General features: G+C 43.1%; 1 protein-coding gene across 1 annotated transcript in view; it reads left to right on the forward strand.

Annotated features, from left to right (window-relative positions):
* STK17A (serine/threonine kinase 17a) overlaps positions 1–13,606 on the forward strand; it is a 28,773-nt gene extending 15,167 nt beyond the window's left edge. Inside the window, exons 3-7 of the mRNA XM_071559596.1 lie at positions 1,188–1,332; positions 7,688–7,814; positions 8,487–8,535; positions 8,649–8,828; positions 10,043–13,606. Of these exons, the coding sequence (XP_071415697.1) occupies positions 1,188–1,332; positions 7,688–7,814; positions 8,487–8,535; positions 8,649–8,828; positions 10,043–10,376 (835 nt within the window). The 3' untranslated portion in view covers positions 10,377–13,606. The remainder of the gene's footprint in view (positions 1–1,187; positions 1,333–7,687; positions 7,815–8,486; positions 8,536–8,648; positions 8,829–10,042) is intronic.
* The last annotated feature ends 5,598 nt before the right edge of the window (positions 13,607–19,204 follow it).

Raw genomic sequence — 19,204 nt, forward strand, 5'->3', positions numbered from 1 at the left:
TGGAATGGATTGGGTTGGAAAAGACCTCCGAGATCATCAAGTCCAACCCTTGGTCCAACTCCAGTCCCTTAACCAGATCATGGCACTCAGTGCCACAGCCAAGCTCAGTTGGAAAACCTCCAGGGATGGGGAATCCACCCCCTCTCTGGGCAGCCCATTCCAATGCCTGATCACTCTCTCTGCAAAGAATTTTTTTCTGATCTCCAACTTCAATTTCCCCTGGCAGAGCTTGAGCCCATCGTGCCCCCTTGTCCTATTGCTGAGTGCCTGGGAGAAGAGACCAACCCCCACCTATTTCCCAGAATTAAATATTATATAAATTAATACAGAAGTATTTTTCCCTTATTTGAAGTGGCAGAGGTATACCAGTGAAATCCCAGGGTTGTTGCTGTAAAACACATTGTGTTGGTAATTTTGTAGTAGATTTTATCACTGTATCATTATAATTCACTGCTAAAAGGAATTAAATTGCTCTTCTAAGTAACATATTGTGGCATTCTTAAAGTAGAAAGTTTAATTTATGGATTGCAGTAGATGTTTTCCCATCCCTATCTGGAAGATCCAATTGATGCTGGTTTTTCAAAGAATTTGGTTTAGAATATTAGAATACACCCACCCATATCCCTTTAAACAGTGTCATTAATATCTGAATCCTCTTCAAAGCTGAAATATTACCCCTCCCATGCGTAAATAAAAGTGGACTGAAGAAAGATCCAAGTGTCAGGCATATGCAGTTTTTCAAGAGGAATTAAAGTATTAATATTCCCTTAAAACTCATTTGATTCTTCAGCTCTGTCATCTCTGATACAGAATGAAGAAAAATAATTTTTTTAGAAAGAAAATCTTAGTTTAACAACTGGAGTCATTGCTGAACAGGGATGGTACTGCCTGTGGCTTCTGAGCACTTTAAAAACATTCATATCTGGTTATTTTTATATTGTGTTAGTTATTTAGACATATATAAACAAAAGAGGAAGCCGAGAGAGCTCAAATTTTCAGTACTTTTAGATGAAAGATGTTCAGAAACTTAATCCAACCCCGTATATGAGTGTTCATAAACAGTTCATTTACAGCCTTCACAGTTTAGTGCTTTGAGTACAAGAGGACGGTGGGTTTTCAGGTGGGGCTGCTTTGCTTTCTGTTTCCAGCTTAGTCTTTGAACTAATAATATTCCTGCTGTTCCATAGTGCTGCTGGAGGTGAAATCTTTGACCAGTGTGTGGCTGAAAGAGAGGAAGCCTTCAAAGAAAAAGATGTTAAACGACTGATGAGGCAGATACTGGAAGGAGTTTCATTCTTGCACAGAAACAATGTTGTTCATCTCGACTTGAAGGTAAGATTGTTGCTGGGTTTTTCCTCATTAATTTCTGAGCTCCTGACTTTTCTTGCTGGTCACATGTCAGAATAATGCTAATTTATAATTTATACTACAATTTTTATCTTATTATATATATGATAAAATTCAGCCTTTGGGACAGAATGATAAAATTCAACCTTGGGCTTTGCAAGTCTTTTTGGAGAGTTTCTGTGATTGTGTCAAACACAAGTTTTATTTGATTAAGTGAAATGTAATGAATTCAAAAGTGAATTTGCCTTGCACCTTAAATTGCACATGAGAACTTTGAGTAAGACCTGACTCATTTTTAAAGTGCAGTGAAAATGTCTGGGTATTTCATGGCCATTGAAAAACAGGTTTGGTTCTTTGTATTGACTTGAGTTTTAATGAAGCAGAAGGGTGGCAGAGACACTGGTAGCATCAAGTGTAATGTTTCAGGATGAAATATTCATACAAGACTGGTAAAATTAATGTGTTAAATACATTTATAGCACTTCCTTTTTCTTTTTTCCAGTAAAACTGTGAAACTTGATTTAAGTGTTTGTCATTTGCAGCCAAACAGTTGGCCAACACCTTGTATAAATTATCATGATTTAGTGGAGTAAATAGCTTTTCATGCTGAAAAATAGTTTTGACCCAAATCATAGAATGGATTGGGTTGGAAAAGACCTCTGAGATCATCAAGTCCAGCCCTTGGTCCAACTCCAGTCCCTTTACCAGATCATGGCACTCAGTGCCATGGCCAATCTCACCTTATAAACCTCCAGGGATGGGGAATTCACCCCCTCTCTGGGCAGTCCATTCCAATGCCTGATTACTCTCTCTGCAAAGAATTTTTTTCTGCTCTCCAACTTCAATTTCCCCTGGCAGAGCTTGAGCCCATCGTGTCCCCTTGTCCTATTGCTGAGTGCAAATCAAGAGAAAAGTACCATTGCCATCATAGGAAATCCAGAGTGTCACTTATGGTCAGGAAGGGAGTGGTAAGAGGGGTTCAGAAAACTGTCCTCTCCAGACTGGCATCAATCTGCAGCTCATTTCCTCTGCCTTCCATCCATACCCTCCTATGGGAGATGCAACTTTAGCTCACCATAAGGTGCAACCAGTTTATTACTAAGCAAAGCTGTATAAAAAGTAACCTGCATTAAATTTTGTAATTTTTTTTTTCATGTCCCATTTTCATATTTACTACATATGTTGAAAGCTGCTGTTTGTTTGTTTGTTCTGCTACTGAGATCCTTCTTTGGCTGTATTTGGGCAGTATTGCAATGATACCAGTAGATTCCAGTATCAAGCTGTGCAAACTTAATATATAACTTAAACTATAACTCAGCACGTCATCCACCATTCGTCAGCTAAAGCAGATGATGAGTCATATTTGCACACAAATATGTCACCTGCCTTGCTTTCCAACCATTTATTCAAATTATATGTTGAATCCTTTAAAACTTTGAGTCACCCAGAATAGTTGTACTAAAATAGTTAATGGAAGATTTTTAGCAAGTGATGTAAGTGTTTGGAAAGACTAAAAATGAGCAGTTAGAATTCCTTAAAGTTTTAGTGTGCTTGAACAAGATACTCAAGTGGTTGGCCATTTAATTTTCTTGAAGCAAAGTGTTTAAAATTAAAACATCTTTGTGGACAGTATCTATTCATTCATCACTGTCTAGAACTACTTGAAGGGAAGTTCTGGCCAGGTGGGGGTTGGTCTCTTCTCCCAGGCACTCAGCAATAGGACAAGGGGGCATGATGGGCTCAAGCTCTGCCAGGGGAAATTGAAGTTGGAGATCAGAAAACAATTCTTTGCAGAGAGAGTGCTCAGGCATTGGAATGGGCTGCCCAGAGAGGGGGTGGATTCCCCATCCCTGGAGGTTTTTAAGGTGAGATTGGCCGTGGCACTGAGTGCCATGATCTGGTAAAGGGACTGGAGTTGGACCAAGGTTTGGACCTGGTATTCTTGGAGGTCTTTTGCAACCCAATCCATTCTATGATTCTATGTTTGTAGTTAAAGCTGTTCCTTAACACCATCAGATGGGTGTCTATAATTGGGAATGTGTTTGAAATGACTACAGTACCTGTTGGCAGAAGTAGACTTGGGACGTTGATTACAGCTTTTGAACAGGTATCCTCTTCAAAGCTCATAAAACACTTGATCAGGAACTGTTCAACTGATCAGAAAACTTCTTTCATAAAATGGAGCATATGCAGCTCTCTCTGAAGGGCCATCATTGCTTTGCTGCCTTACTGAAGTTCATTAGCAGAGCAAATTGTCTACTGATTGAGGTTAACCTGTTTATACATCACTGCAGTGAGTTTCTAAAAGTGGATCTTAATAGGAGTCCTAATTGCAGTGTGAAGACTTTCATGATAAGTAGAACTGTTGGGCTTTTGCAAATAAGGTTTAGGGGAGTCTTCAGAGTATTGGCAAATAAAGATGATGGACACTGTGGGATTAAAAACCAAGACTTGCAAAGACTGACTGATTGTCATGCCTTGCAAGACTAAATAAAAGGACACACTTTTCAAGGAACTGAAATATTTGAGTGCTGGGTTTGGCTGCATATTTGTTACTCTACTGCCCTCAAACCATCATCATCTGTTGCAAAGTGTGTCTGGTGTTGCTTTCCCTCCTGGCTGAGAGCACCATGGCATTCACCAAGTACTTATTTTGAGATGACATTGTGAAGATTATGCATGTGCACTGCTGTTACACAAGGGGTTTGCCAATAGCAAAGTTCACCAATTCCTGCTGAAAGGTTTTCTGTGTACTCTTTGTGTCTCTAAAGATTTAATTTGTCCCTTACAAATACCTTTGGAAAGGTCCATCCAGTTCTGCAAAAGTTGCATCTTCAAAAAAGTCAAACTCTACACCCCAAAGAATTCAAACCAAAAGGAATGACCCTGAGATGAGCTCAGTTGGTTAACACTTGGTTATAATAATGCCAAGGGCATGGGTTCAATCCCCTGTATGGGCCATTGACTTAAGAGTTGGACTCGATGATCCTTTTGGGTCCCTTCCAACTCAGAATAGTCTGTGATTCTGTGAATGTCAGTATGTAATTGCCAGCTTGTTGTTTTAGTTTTATACTTTAAATCTAAAGAACCTGACCTATGACAGTGACAGCTGACTTGCTTTAGCATCTGTTAATAATACAACAATAAACAATAATACATCTCTTAATAATACAAGATTTTTCCTATGAGACAGAACACTGCAGAAAGAAAGGGGGTAATTTGGTGTGGCTTGGCAAGGTCACCACCTGATCATTTCCTTCCAAAAGCATGATTTTACTGAAAGATGGTAGAAATATGGCTTGTTTTTAATAGCAAAATAGAATTATGTAGTCCAGTTCTGACTTGGAGAAAGAGCAAGTGTAATGCTACCGAGTGCAAATGAAGTATCACTTGGCAGTATTGTGTTAATGCCATCTAATTTGAGGGGTGTGCATAGATTGTAGTCAGGAGTCTTTCATCTCCTCTTAATGGCACATAAAAGCTGCAGAGTAAGGGAGGACTCCTTTCTCTGTGTTCTCATTTGCTGTTTGACTTGATCTTGAGTTGGTGTTTGGTGAAAGCTTAAAGCGGTTGGGGATGGAGGAGAATTTCAAAGGCGTGGGGGCTGAGGGAGGACTTGCTGCCTCTTGTCCTCAGCAGAGACAGGCTGAGAGCCCTGGGCCTGGGAGAGTGATGCCCCAGGCAGCACTCTGCCTGTCCAACACACAGCTCTGCCCTTCCTTCTTCTGTGCTGTGTTCAGAGATGGCAACAGCAAAATCTTTAGTGCAAATTGTCGTTTTATGCCGATACGAAGAAAGCAAATTAATGCAATTACAGCAGTGGCCTGTTAGAATAACAGCACAGACTCATTTTCCCAGAGAGTTTTCCAGGTGGATTAAGGTGAAATGTTACATGGAAGTGTAGTATTAATAGGGGTGTAGCTATTCCTTGACTAAAGGAACATCCAGTAAACTAAGACAAGAGTTAGAAAATGGGAATAGTAAATTTTCAAAGCAAAAAAACCCACTTCAATTTTAAGTTCATGCCTTTACAGCAGTTAGAGCAAAGCTGTTTGTTAATATGCAGTTGGGGTATCTCAGCTAGTCTGTTTTTCCTATTTCTGCTCATTTTTTCTTGGATAATCCTGTCTTTTCTTCTTGGGATGTGATTTTTAGAATATTATGAAATTAGATACCTTTCAACACTACTGAAGTTAGGGAAGGGGAGGCGTTGATTAGTTTAAAAACCTGACCTTTATTATGTGTCCTTTGTCCTTATGTCTTCTTGAAACCACCTAAATGTACAAGAAATTAAAGGCCCTAAATTGGAATCTTTGAGCCTTCCTGTAGTGGATGGGGAGGTTTTTAAGGGTTGGCATTTGGTGGGTTTTGTCAGACATTTCTTTAGAGTGAAAGGCCCTTTTTAGGATGCCCCCAGGGAGCCTCCAGCCTCCGCCTCTCTTGCTCTGTGAGCTGGTTGGCATGAGGCAAACCCAGACATGTTTTAGCAGAGTGACAACAGCACAGAAACAGCATCACAGATGTGGGAAATGACCTTCCTTTTCTGAAAGTTCTGGAGTGATGATCGAGTTCAAAGCTATGGCCTCTTTAAGGTTTCGTGCTGGGCTTCAGACTGTCACTTCACATGGAACCCACAATGATGCCTTAAAATGAGAACACGACTGGTATCTCATTATGAATTGATTCCATTATGATTTAGACAGGGGGTTTTCTGCATAGGTGTGTTTTACATAAGTTTTGGGGGTTTTTTAAAGGCAATAAAAGTTACGTCTGGCAACTACTTAATCTACTAAAATATTAAAATACAAGGCTGAAGAGTTTCACAAAACTATTCCATTAAAAACTTTGCCTCATTTCAGTATGGAGAACAAATACTTTTCTCATGCTTTTAATTTGCCTCTTCAGAATGTAACTAAATTTCTGGCTGGGAAGAACATCTGAGAGGGTAATGAGGGAGGCATGGTCAGCTTTTCTGGATGTTTGCTTTTCTAATACAAATAGAGAATAACAAATGTGAACTATAAAGCACATGGTGTGTGCAGCTCCAAAAGCCTTTGTGGAGCCACCAGATCCCAGTTTGGAAAGAAAAAACAAAGAGTTGTTCTTAACATGTAGGTTTACAAACAGAAAGCAGATTGGCAACATCCTGGAGTTAGTTTGGAATACCACGATTTAACTGCAGGAATCAAAGCACTTGACTTAAGTCAGGTCTTGCAGTGAGGAGAACTGGGCCAGGTTGTTTTAAATGTTCTTGCACAGGTTTATTTCTGTGTTCAAAAGCAAAGCTGTTCCTGTGCCTTCACGACTGACTTACGGTGTGGAGGACAGAACAGCTCCATGATTAGGGAAGAAGTGTTGGTGTTCCTGCAGTTGGGTTATCAGGCAGTGGCGGCGTTGCTGTTCTCACTCCATTCTCAACCACCCTGGTTCCCAGAAAAGGCTCCTTCACCTTCTTGTGCTCCCCAGAGGCATCAATGTCCTGTCAATTGTCTGGTACCATCTGGAGAAATTAATGATAAAAATGACCACTGGCCTGGGGGCAGGGAAGGTCACACTGTTGTTTGGTTTGGGGTTTGGTTGCTGGTTTGGTTTTTCAGCAAGGATGTGCTTCAGTTGCAAAAAGCCCTGTTGTCTAAGGTTAATTTTCAGATTATTTTTTTAATTGAGCTAGAATTTAAAATAATAAGGAACTTCTTAATGACCAAAAGGTGCTTTGAAGGAAGACAGCCAAGATCGAGTGACGTCAGCACAAACAAGTTTATCCAAAGGTGATGCTCTTAAAAACCTGTTTTTCAGGCTGCTGTATTTTTTTAAACTGTTCTTCAGTGAGTGTTCTGTAATACAATTGTTTGTACTTTGAACAGGACTGAGGCTGGTTGCAACAGACCTTCTTTAAACAGGTGCAGTGAAAATAGTTTTGTGTGTTCAGGGTTTTTTAAATGATTGGGTGTTTTTGGACACCCTTCAATGAGAGGTATTTTACACCATGTGTTGGAAGAAATTGAGGAGGGCAGGGGATTTAAAAAGGTGATATAAAGGACTAAAGGTGCAGATGTGGAGGTGCTTAAATGCTATTGTTTAATGACAGCTATTGGCATGTATTTTGTGTGTGTTCTAAGCTAATAAAGGTTTGATCCTCAGTTCTAAACAGAAAATGCTGCCACTCCTTTCAGCCTCTGTGTCTCCTCAAGGTCACCTTGGGGGAAAGACATAAATGCTCCTGGGTATTGTACTTGTTATGGAAGAAACTGTGCTATTCATGGTCTAAAATACTATACAATGTGATGCCACAGACATGAGATTTGGGTGATCCTGAAAGTCTCCTCCTTTTGCTTTTCAGCCCCAAAATATTCTGCTAACCAGTAAGTCCCCTCTGGGAGACATTAAAATAGTGGATTTTGGCCTTTCCAGAATAATGAAGAGCAGTGAGGAACTGAGAGAGATTATGGGAACCCCAGAATACGTAGGTGAGTGTAACTGTGGGAGGGATGGACAGCCCAGGCCTCTGGGGAGTGGCCAGAGGAACATCCTCAGTCTGAAAATGCCAAACTGGCTGTGGAGTTACCCTGTCACAGGATGAAGGTATCCCCTGGACATGGGACTGCTGTGAAGGGTGGAACTGGCAGGTTCCAACACACAATGGTTGTGTGCTTGTGCTGAGGATGGGTACACACTTTAGATGGTTCTTACCAGCAGTGGTAAGTATTACTTGGATTAAAAGTTTAAATTCACGTATTCAGCCTCAGTATTTGACCTGTGATGGCTTGTATCCATTTTATTTTTTTAAAAAAGCCCACACCATTCCAGGTCTTGAAAATATCTTTAAGTGGTGTGGTGTATCTTCATGGTTATGGGTTACAGTGGTGGAATGTGGAATGTTGGATATTTCTGGGGTTTTCTGTAAGAAATGTGTATACAGATTCCTTAATTGGGAAGGAGGCTGGCCTGGCTTCTGAAGATGACTCTTTTTAAGTGATTTCTCTCATTCACTGTATTTACAGAAATATCTTAGTGTCAAAGACTGTCATGCTTCAAATGGCTTACCTTAAATTTCACCACATGCCTGTTATTGCATTATATAAGTATAATGTGAAGTCTGCATATGACAAAACTCACCTTTTTTTTCCCCCCCTCAACAGCTCCTGAAATTCTCAGTTATGACCCAATCAGTACAGCCACTGACATGTGGTAAGTTGAACAAATGAATGTTCATCATAACGTTACTGAAAAGGGTTGCTTGGGGTATTTTAAGAAAAAGGCAAACTAAAAAACTGCTTTTCTGTTTTTCCCTTGAAACTCAGGAGCATTGGAGTACTGGCATATGTTATGCTAACAGGGATATCGCCTTTCTTAGGGGATGATAAACAAGAAACATTCTTAAATATATCTCAAATGAACGTAAGTTACTCTGGAGAGGACTTTGATCTCATATCAGAGTCTGCTGTGGATTTCATCAAAACTCTGCTGGTCAAGAAACCCGAGTAAGTAAAACACACAATTGATCTGCTACTATGTCAGACAGAACTCATTGCAAAGGGAGCAAGTTTGCCTTTTTAAAGTATACAGGAATTTTGATTTCACTGTGCTCTTACTTTTTATGTACATGAAAAGAGAATTCCTCCATGTCCATCCAAGCTTGCATATTATGAATGTGCCTGAGGGTTAGTAATTAAAACTCGGGTTAGATTGAGAAAATTTATGATTTGTAGCACGTGGTGCAGTTCACTGGTGCTTCTGGCAGGCACTTTGCTGAAGTCTTTTCAATGAACTGTGCTTTGAGTCCTTAATTTTGGTTGGTAGAGTACCTTGCTCATTTCTGGTTCGTTAGCAAATGGGAAATTCCAGGTCTCCAAGCAGAAAAGGTGTTTTCTGTGGAACTTCCTCACTTCTTCTGGGGACATGTCAGCTGTGAAATGTCCTACTGCTTGTCTGTCGGAATAGTTTGATTGTTTTCCTACATATAAAAGAAAATATATATAAAGTTTGAAAGTTGGTTGGCAGCATGGGAGCATAAACTCCTTTTTAGGGATCCATGAACTCCTTTATTTTAGCAATCATTGAATCATAGAATGGATTGGGTTGGAAAAGACCTCCGAGATCATCAAGCCCAACTCTTGGTCCAACTCCAGTCCCTTTACCAGATCATGGCACTCAGTGCCACGGCCAAGCTCAGTTTAAAAACCTCCAGGGATGGGGAATCCACCCCCTCTCTGGGCAGCCCATTCCAATGCCTGAGCACTCTCTCTGCAAAGAATTTTTTCTGATCTACAACTTCAATTTCCCCTGGCAAAGCTTGAGCCTGTGCCCCCTTGTCCTATTGCTGAGTGCCTGGGAGAAGAGACCAACCCCCACCTGGCTACAACTTCCCTTCAGGTAGTTCTAGACAGTGCTGAGGTCACCTCTGAGCCTCCTCTTCTCCAGGCTAAACACCCCCAGCTCCCTCAGCCTCTCCCCACAGCACTTGTGCTCCAGTCCCTTCTCCAGCCTCGTTGCTCTTCTCTGGCCCCACTCCAGCCCCTCAATCTCTTTCCTGAACTGAGGGGCCCAGAACTGAACACAACACCCATTAACTCCTTTATTTTAAATGTCTTTAACACAGGTATATCTTTGGAATACTCTGTAGGGATATATTCTGCAAAGTGCTGGATTTTGCTTTCCTTTGAACATGTATTTTAATGCTTTCCCTCCTCTGCAGGGACCGGGCCACTGCAGAAGAATGTCTTCAACATCCCTGGTTGGAACAGAGTGATAATCCTGCTTGCAGGGCCTGGAGTAGGAGTGCAGGAGGGGAGCCAGGTGATGCCACCCACAAAGATGCAGATTCTGCCTCTGAAAAATCAGTAGATGCTGAGAAGGCTGAAGAGGAAGAATCCATAGTGACAGAAGAACTCATTGTAGTGGCTTCCTACACACTGGGACAATGTAGGCAGTCAGAGAAAGAGAAAGTAACGGAGCAGAAAGCCATTTCCAAACGATTTAAATTTGAGGAACCATTGCTGCAGGAAATACCAGGAGAATTCATTTACTGAACTGTGTGCAGCTTCATAGCTATAACTGGAAGGCAGTGTTTTCTACTAAACAAAAATATCCTAGCCAAGTGAATTTCTGATATGCAATAAATGTTCTAGATAAAAGAAAGTGTTGATAAATGGCATACAAGGAAAATGTGCCAAGTTCTTATTTTCATGGAACAGATAAACAAGATTTCAAGTGGCTGAAAGGAGTTTAACAAGATTATAGGCTTATTTTTGTTTGTAATTTTTATTTCTGTTTTTTTTTGTTGTTGTTGTTGCTTGATAACAGCGGGTTTTTTTAATTGTTCCAGTGTTCTGGAGAAGTTGACATTGGAAGTGTTTCAGTGACAGATGTCAAGATGAGTATTTTCGGATATGTTTTGGCATTTAATGCAAATATATAATGCTGGGGTTTCCTCAAATGCCTCTTGGCACTGCTGACTTTAGTGGGACTATCTGCTGATCTAAAACTGGTGTGAGAGGAGATCGACAGACACACACATATGAGTTTGAAACCTGTATGTTTCTTTGTTTGCATCAGGGAGATGTAACAGAGCCCCAGACTCACCTGATGTGTAGCCATCAGTGGGCTGCTCCTCTCCAGAAGACATCACGTGTCCCAAGGGAAAGAAATCTGTGCTGGAGAGACGTCTGTATTTGGGAGCACAGGAAAGTCCTGCTCCTGAGGGTGATGGCTTTGGTTAAGGCAGTCACTCCTGAGACAGCAGAGATGTTCCCTTGCCCTCCTGTGCTGGGTGAGATGTGCCCACAGAGCCCAGCTCAGTGTGACTGCAGTGCTGGGAGAGGGAAAAGCACCAACAGTCTGGTGGAGCTCCTCGGGAGTTACTGAAGGTGTCTCCACTGACTTCACCATGTTAGATTAGACAGTTTGTCCAACTAATTAGCCCTTGATTCCACCTCCCCCAAAACCTGGCTGGGGTTTTACTGGGAGCATGAGGTCATTTCTGCCTTCTTTCTGTTCCTCTAACTCCTGCTTTAAGGAAGAAAGAAGCATCCTTAGGCTAAATCACATACCATGTTCAATATAGTTATCAACTGAGGAAGAAGATAGTGCTTCCTCTGAACCAGCAAAACACAGCTCATGCCTCCTGCTTCCTGCTCACCCCCCTTAGACAGCTGGAAAAGCAGCATGTTGGATGGTGGGGCAGAGGGGGATTGGGAGCAGCGTGGGTGGGTCATAGTTCTCAATGGACGCGGTCCCGCAGAGGACAGAGCTGGGACCAACTGGGCATCAAAACTGAGTGGGTTTTGCCATGTACAGATCTGAGGACCTTGGACTGAGTCCTAGTTTTCTAAGAAGTCTTTCATACTGATGCTGTTCCAAAGTTTAATTTTTATGTCATTGAAGTTTAGTGCTATTATATTGCATACTGTTAACTATTCGACTATTTATTTGTTTTCCTTATGCTGTTCCTTTATAATAAATTCTGACAAAAGTTTTCTTGCTATAAACAACGAATAGAAACTCTTAAGGTAGTTTTTCCCTTTTTTCCATGTTGCTACAGACTTACCTGATATAGTGAGCAGGAGTTCAGGGCTCTGTTCTAAGGTTGCAGTTCCTCCTTCACACAAGAGTTAATAAGACCAGCAGTACTGAGGGGATCTGGTCAGTCAATTTGCTTGGGTGAGGGGACATTGACTCATGAAATTATTCTGTGCAAGATTACAGTTTTTCCCTGCTTCTGTCTCTGCCATTTTGACCATTTTTTCCCTACATCCATACTTCCTTGCTTCCCAAAGCTGAGCAAAGCAGGTTGCAGCATGCTCACAGCCCACCCTGGCAACACAACATTGCCCTATCTGCACACATACATGTTTAATGACTCGTGGTTGCTCACAGCAAATCACCTGAGGGACATGTGCCTGTTTCAGTTCCTCTTTGTGACCACAGATCATGTCTCACATGGAGACAGGTACTAATGGAAAAGAGTAGGTGCAGAGCAGTATACATTTCATCCTATATATACTGGTTTTAATGTATGACAGTGAAGCTTAACATGTATACATGAACTATGTACTTAGTACAAGGCTGGCTTCTCCTGAATTGGCTGCTTTGAGATGTCCAGCAGGCTGCTTTTCTGTGTGACTTTTTGTGCCTTAAGGTGGTTTTATATGGTATTTTTTAATGTCATTAAGAGTGTGTATAAAGTTGTGGAAGTTGAATAGCGTAAGTTATAAACGAGGCATCTCGGGTTCACCCTGTAACAGGGAAAACCTTCCATAGCATTTAACTGCAGGACTGTCAGCCCATCCCACACACTTCACACTGCTCCTGTTCTGCTGTGAGTGTGGGTAAAGCTGAAATGAGGTGTCCTTACCCCACTCTGCAGGAAGGGGCTGTTGCACTCCCTGTTCTGGAGGGGCCCAGTTACTGCTGAAGCAACAGGACTGGGAACACATTGCTAGTTTGTGTGGGAGAGCTGGTTCTCCACAACCCTGTGGGTACTGAGGGCTGTGTGTACACATGCAATCACCTGAGGAAAGCTGCTTGTGTTGGTGGGGAAGGAGCTGGTTGTGGAGAAAGAATCAACAGCTGGGACCTCGTGGGCAGTGCTCTCCAGGCTGGGCACCTGCTGGCTGCTGTGTGGCACTGGGAGCAGGATGTGTTTGCCAGAGGCAGGATGGAAGGGCAGGTGTTCCTACAGAGAGTTGTCATGTCTGTGGTCCTGATGCAAGGCCCACCAACTATCAGTAGGAGGGGCAGGTCCAGCCTTGGGCCTCCCTTGCAGTTGTTGGAATAAACAGCAAACACCTCACTGAAAGCACAGCCCAGTCTCCTCTTGTTGCTACAGTCACCTCTTAAGGAAGAGGCTGTAGATTTTATAGTCACTAAACTAAGAGGTCTACAAAACAGTATTTTCCTTTTTGTCCAAAGCCAAAATTGTATTGTGATTTATCTCTTTTGTCACACTTTTAATTTGTAAGTCCCTAAATACAAGCTCAGCCCAGTTTATGATCTACCAGGTGAACTTGAGAGCTGCTAAGTCACAAATGCCAATAAAACTTCATTGCCCATTCCACTGGTGGTTCTCACAGGGAGTGGGGAGGGAGATGGGCCTTGCACCAAGTTCCTCCATGGCTTAAGATCTCTCTTGGATATTTCAGGTGTTGTTTCTGGAAGAGAGTTCAACATTTTAAAGAAATCGTGCCAGTTCATTGTACTTCTGATAAAGTGTTTACTGCTTCAGGAACTTTACAATAAATGAAATTCTGTTTTCTGAACAGCTGATGGGTCTTTGGTTCTTTATACTTTGGGAAACACATTAAAACATGATCATTCCTCCAGACAGCATTACTGGTAAGAAACTGAATTCCAAGAAGTTCTGGTGCAGGACAGCTGCATGAAATCAGTAGTAAAGCTGATTACTTTCCATTTGCATTAAATTTAGGATTGTTGTTTTAGATGTTGAACAAGTGGGAAAAGACCTGCCTGAGGATGTGAGGTTGGAAAGATGGTGTTTCAATGCCAAGACCTGTGTGCAGTGTAGGACAGCTGTGTATCCAGGACGGGGTGGAGCAGACAGAAATCAGCATTAATGCAGGTTTAACAAACCCTGCTGTAATATCTGCTCCTAAGCAGGGACATTTCATTATCCCCTCCAAAGTGTGCTATGTCCAGAACTGTGTTATTTGCCTGATGTGATTTCCTGAGGGGAAGGTCAGAGCATGAACTATATCCTGGGTGAGACAACCCTTTCCTCCTCTATGGAAAGGCATTTCCTCTTCTAACACTGCTTCATTTCATTAATTGTTCCTCTTATAAGACAGCTGACAACTGCAAAGCTTTGTTAAAGTAAAATATTTCAGTTCTATAAAAATACAGCTTCGAAGCTTTATACAACAGAAAAAAAATTAAGTCCATAGGGGAGTGATAAAAATCTCTCTTAATTAAGAAAAGGTCAGGATTTGTCAAAGTGAAGCAGAGCGTTAGGACCACAACAGTTACTGCAAAATTAGGAGAGGAAAGGGAACTGCTTGAAGGGATTATCTTTTTTCCTGTAAACACAGAGAACTTAATTACACTGAGTCTGCTTGCTTGTGCAATTAGAATCACAGCTGAGCTGGTGGTGCACTGAAATCAGTGTACCCCATCGCTTCAATTAGTTTGTGCTGCAGGTGTACAGACTGAATTACACAGGTGCCTGTTAACTAATGCCCACAGGGAAATCTCTGAGCTGCTGGGCTGTCACCTCACCCTCTGCCACCTTCCAGGAGCACCCTGTGGGATGCAGCTGGGCTGGCTGCTGGATGGATTCCTTGTGGAAAACAGGGGAAAACTATCTCTCGGAAGTTACTGAAAAAAGGTGCCTGCTCCTAAATCCTCTAGGACAGCAAATTAACAGAAACAGCACTAGATTGGTTAAGAAATTACCTTAGTCTAGTATTTTTATACAACTGGTGCTACTTAAAATGACCCAAAGGCATTTGGCCAGGTGTGAGATGTCCCCCAGAATAACACTGTAGCTCCTGGTGTTGCAGGATGGCTTGGGCTTGCCACAGGGAACTGGCAGATTTTCCCAAAAAGCATGCAGGAAAATGATTTTTCTTTGACAAGCAGGAAAGCTGCAGGCAAATGGCAGGAAGCAACTGGATGCATTCTGATTTCTGAATGAGAGATGAACCCACATGAGTTGTGTTCCCTGTGCAATGCAAGACACCTTGAGTGTTGTGTTCAGTTCTGGGCCCCTCAGTTCAGGAAAGACATTGAGGGGTTGGAGCGGGGCCAGACAAAAGCAACGAGGCTGGAGAAGGGACTGGAGCACAAGTGCTGTGGGGAGAGGCTGAGGGAGCTGGGGATGTTTAGCCTGGAGAAGAGGAGGCTCAGAGGTGACCTCAGCACTGTCTGGAACTACCTGAAGGGAAGTTCTGGCCAGGTGGGGGTTGGTCTCTTCTCCCAGGCACTCAGCAATAGGACAAGGGGGCACGATGGGCTCAAGCTCTGCCAGGGGAAATTGAAGTTGGAGAGCAGAAACAAATTCTTTGCAGAGAGAGTGCTCAGGCACTGGAATGGCCTGCCCAGAGAGGGGGTGGATTCCCCATCCCTGGAGGTGTTTAAGGTGAGACTGGACGTGGCACTGAGTGCCATGATCTGGTGATCACAGTGGGGTTGGATCAAGGGTTGGACTTGATGATCTTGGAGGTCTCTTTCAACCCAACTGATTCTGTGATTCTATGATCTGCCCAAGCTGGGAAGGGAACTGAGTGGCCCCTAAGTTGGACAAAACCCTGTTACTCCTTGGATAAACACACCCCAATAGGAATATGTCAACCCACCCAGCCTCTGTGAAGGCAGTGCTTTTGAAACATCTGCCTCTGCACAGACCCTGTGTGGCAGTCAGGCCCAGCTCTAACAGGTGCCAGCACTGTAACAGTTTGCTGAGCAATACTTTTGTTCATAAAATCATAGAATGGATTGGGTTGGAAAAGACCTCCAAGATCATCAAGTCCAACCCTTGGTCCAACTCCAGTCCCTTTACTAGATCATGTGCCATGGCCAATCTCAGTTGAAAAACCTCCAGGGATGGGGAATCCACCCCCTCTCTGGGCAGCCCATTCCAATGCCTGAGCACTCTCTCTGCAAAGAATTTGTTTCTGCTCTCCAACTTCAATTTCCCCTGGTAGAGCTTGAGCCCATCGTGCCCCCTTGTCCTATTGCTGAGTGCCTGGGAGAAGAGACCAACCCCCACCTGGCTAGAACTTCCCTTCAGGTTCTTGCCCTGAACAGTCCCTGGCAGAAGCAATTAAAATCAAACTAGAGAATAAGAGACAAACACACAACCCAGCAAAGGTCATGACAGCGATGGCTGTTTTAACCCCAACAACAACGGGAAAAGGAACTGTGCAAATTTTCAAGCTAACTAAAAAGAAATTATTTAACATACTGAACATGGTTAAGATGGTTAAAGGATTGCAGCACTTGTTTATAAAGCTGAGAGACCTGGAATTGGAGAACAGAATGCTCTGGGCGGATCTTATCAGTGTGGGGGAAGATTAGAGAGAATGGAGCCAGGTTCTTTTCAGTGGTGTCCAGTGGCAGGACAAGAGGCAGTGGGCACACACTGAAACACATGGAAATTTGTTTAAACATATGAAAAAAGTTTTTTACTGACAGAATGGTTGAACACTGGTACAGCTTGTCGAGGGCTCACAGAGTCTCCATCCTTGATGATCCTCAAAACCTTACTGGGCACAGTCCCAGGCAATCTGCTCCAGCTGACCCTGGTGGGAGTGAAACAGCTGGACTAGGTGATCTTCCAAGGCTCCTCCCAACCTTAATTGTTCTGAGGAATCTAGGGTCTTTTATCAAAAGGTGAATATTTTACCAATAAAAATTAAATTAGTGTTTCATGACATAGAACTAAATGTGCTCCAGTGTTCCTTGGAAGAACAGACTGCAAAGGGCTCAGGTCCCCTTTTGAAGTTCTTTGGGCTTTCAACAGCTGCTGGTGGTTTTGAGACCTTTGCTCTCCCTGCTTTCCTGGCATGTTGCAGCTGCCTTGGCTGCTCCTGCTGCACCTGTGTCCTGTCTGGGAGCAGCCTGGGCTGTGCTGTATTTAATGGGAGCCACATGGCCAGGCTAGCTTGGTACTGAGCACTCCATCCTGTTGAACTCTTTTTCCTTTGAATGTGTGTATTCTAAAGGAGTTCAGGCGTGGAGAGGAAGTGACTTCCACAGCCCTTCAAGGTCATGAGGTAAGAAATTCTGTGTTTACTGACTCTGAAGTAACAAAACAAAGGCAGGGATTTGGTTGTGATTTTGCTCTTGTCACACTCTGCCGACTTGCTGCCTTCCAGCTCCACCCTTTGCTTTCTTCCTTCTCCAGCTTTAAAGATTTGATTTAGAGAAGTGTGATATGATGATGGTGCCCATTCTCACAGCTCTGGTGACTCTGTTGGTTGGTTTGGGTGACTGGCAGTGCTTGAAGTTAAAGGGGTGCCCTGTTGGGTCTCCAGGGGAAAGAGAGATGAAACCTCTTTGCAGGCTCTGCTTCCCCCAGGCAAGGCAATGCAATCTCAGGTGTTATTGGGATGGTTTGTGTGGGGAAACCTCTCTTAGGTCTGGAAACACCAGGGCTTGAGTCAAGCCCTGCAGTGGTGTTGCGGGGCAGCAATTTGTGAGGCCAGAGTGGGAATCTGGTGTGTGCCAGCCCTGGGACTGAGGGTAGGGAGCCAGCACTGCCTTGCAGGCTGGGCTGGTTGTGGGCAGCTTTCCTGGGCACTAGCACACCCTGCAGCCACTGCAGGGCCCAGGCTAACTGGGCATGCAGAGTGCCAGGTGTTGTCAGTGCAGACGCAGGGTAGGGCTGTTCTCCACAGCCACAACTTTGGAAATTTATAAGAAATCAAAGCTGCAGCCATGGAAGTGGTTATTGATGGATGGGAAGTGGTTTATTTGGCTTTTTTTTGTCAGCTGTTTGATTCCTCTCCAAACTTCTTCAGTGGCCAAAAGCCAGGGCTGATCAAGTTCTGAGACATTAGGTGGTCAGGAGATCTCCACAAGTCTCAGGTGTTCTTGCTAGGTGGGCTGCAGCAGTGCAAGGCTGATGTTCTCACATCGCAAGATTTGTATTTTGTTCTGGGAATCCAGGAAGAAGTTATTTCAACCTGGGCAATGCTGTCTTTCTTTGATTCATGCTATTCCTCTCCCTGGTGTGCTGGGCTTTCATGTGGTTAGTTCAGGTCTCACAAGAGCTGTTCATCCTGACAGCTCTTTGTGAAATTCAAGCTACAGCACACAGGTATTGTTTCTTTCTAAAATTAGTTGTCCAAGAAGCCTTTGCTGTGGTCCTTTAGTATCTCCTTTTTTTTACTTTGGCATTTGCTGTTCAGGTTTCTCCAAAAAACCACCTTGCCCAGTTTGCTTGATTGTTGTTGAACAAGAAAATGCTCCCTGTTCTTTAAATCATTCTTTGGTCCAGCTTGCCCTTCTCTGTGAAAAGCTTTGCGTTGCCTGTGCCTTTGGTGGGTTTCCAGGATTCTAATTTGAATGAAAAGATGGAGGGGAAGGAAAAGGGAACTGAGTGATACAAGCTCTGGGCTTTGCCTGATGCAGCTTGATTTGAACATCTCTGCTAAGAGGGAATTCAAAACACTCTTCTGTCTGGATGTTCTTAATGGCTCATGTGTTACTTTAAGGTGTGAAGGTAGGACAGTTACTTGTGCCTTTTCAGTGTCTCAGACTCTGCCTTGGTTTGCATGTGCAGTTTTGGGTGGGGGTGGAAAATGGGAGGGGATGGTTTTTTGGGGGTTTGTTTTATGTTTATTCCTCAGCTTACTGTTATGATGGGCAATTTTCTACCCAATGGACAGAACTGTGGCACAATCGAAATCTCCTGCTGTAGTCAGAGTGAACTGTGGCAGTATTTTACTTGTCCTGCCCCTCCTCAGTGTTTTCCTCCCCAAGTAAATGTCCTCTCCTGCACTCATATCAGGCAGTGGCTTCTTCCCAGTGAGCCTCAGCATGAGCAGTGAGTTTTTTCCTGGAGTTCTTAAGCTACAATGAGTAGCCTCAGCTTTCTCATAAGCTTTTTAATGATATCTGTGAGGGTGCAAATCTACCTGATATGGGGAGTGCTGAGCTTCACCTTTGCTGCTTCATTGCTCCTGGTTTAGGTTAACGCCTTGTTGAGAAATGGGTGAAAAGTGAAGCAGGGAAGGAATTGGTTTGAGAAGGTGGGTTGGTCTTCTGGCTATGACAAAGCAGCCCAGCTGTCCTCACTTTGGTCTGCAACTGTAAAACAAAGCTGAGTTTCCTGGCAGTTTGTTTATTTATTTCAAATTCATAACACCAGCACGCACAGCATAACCCGTGACTTCTCTGG

The sequence above is a fragment of the Pithys albifrons genome, chromosome 7, assembly GCF_047495875.1.
Source record: "Pithys albifrons albifrons isolate INPA30051 chromosome 7, PitAlb_v1, whole genome shotgun sequence".
Lineage (NCBI taxonomy): Eukaryota > Metazoa > Chordata > Aves > Passeriformes > Thamnophilidae > Pithys > Pithys albifrons.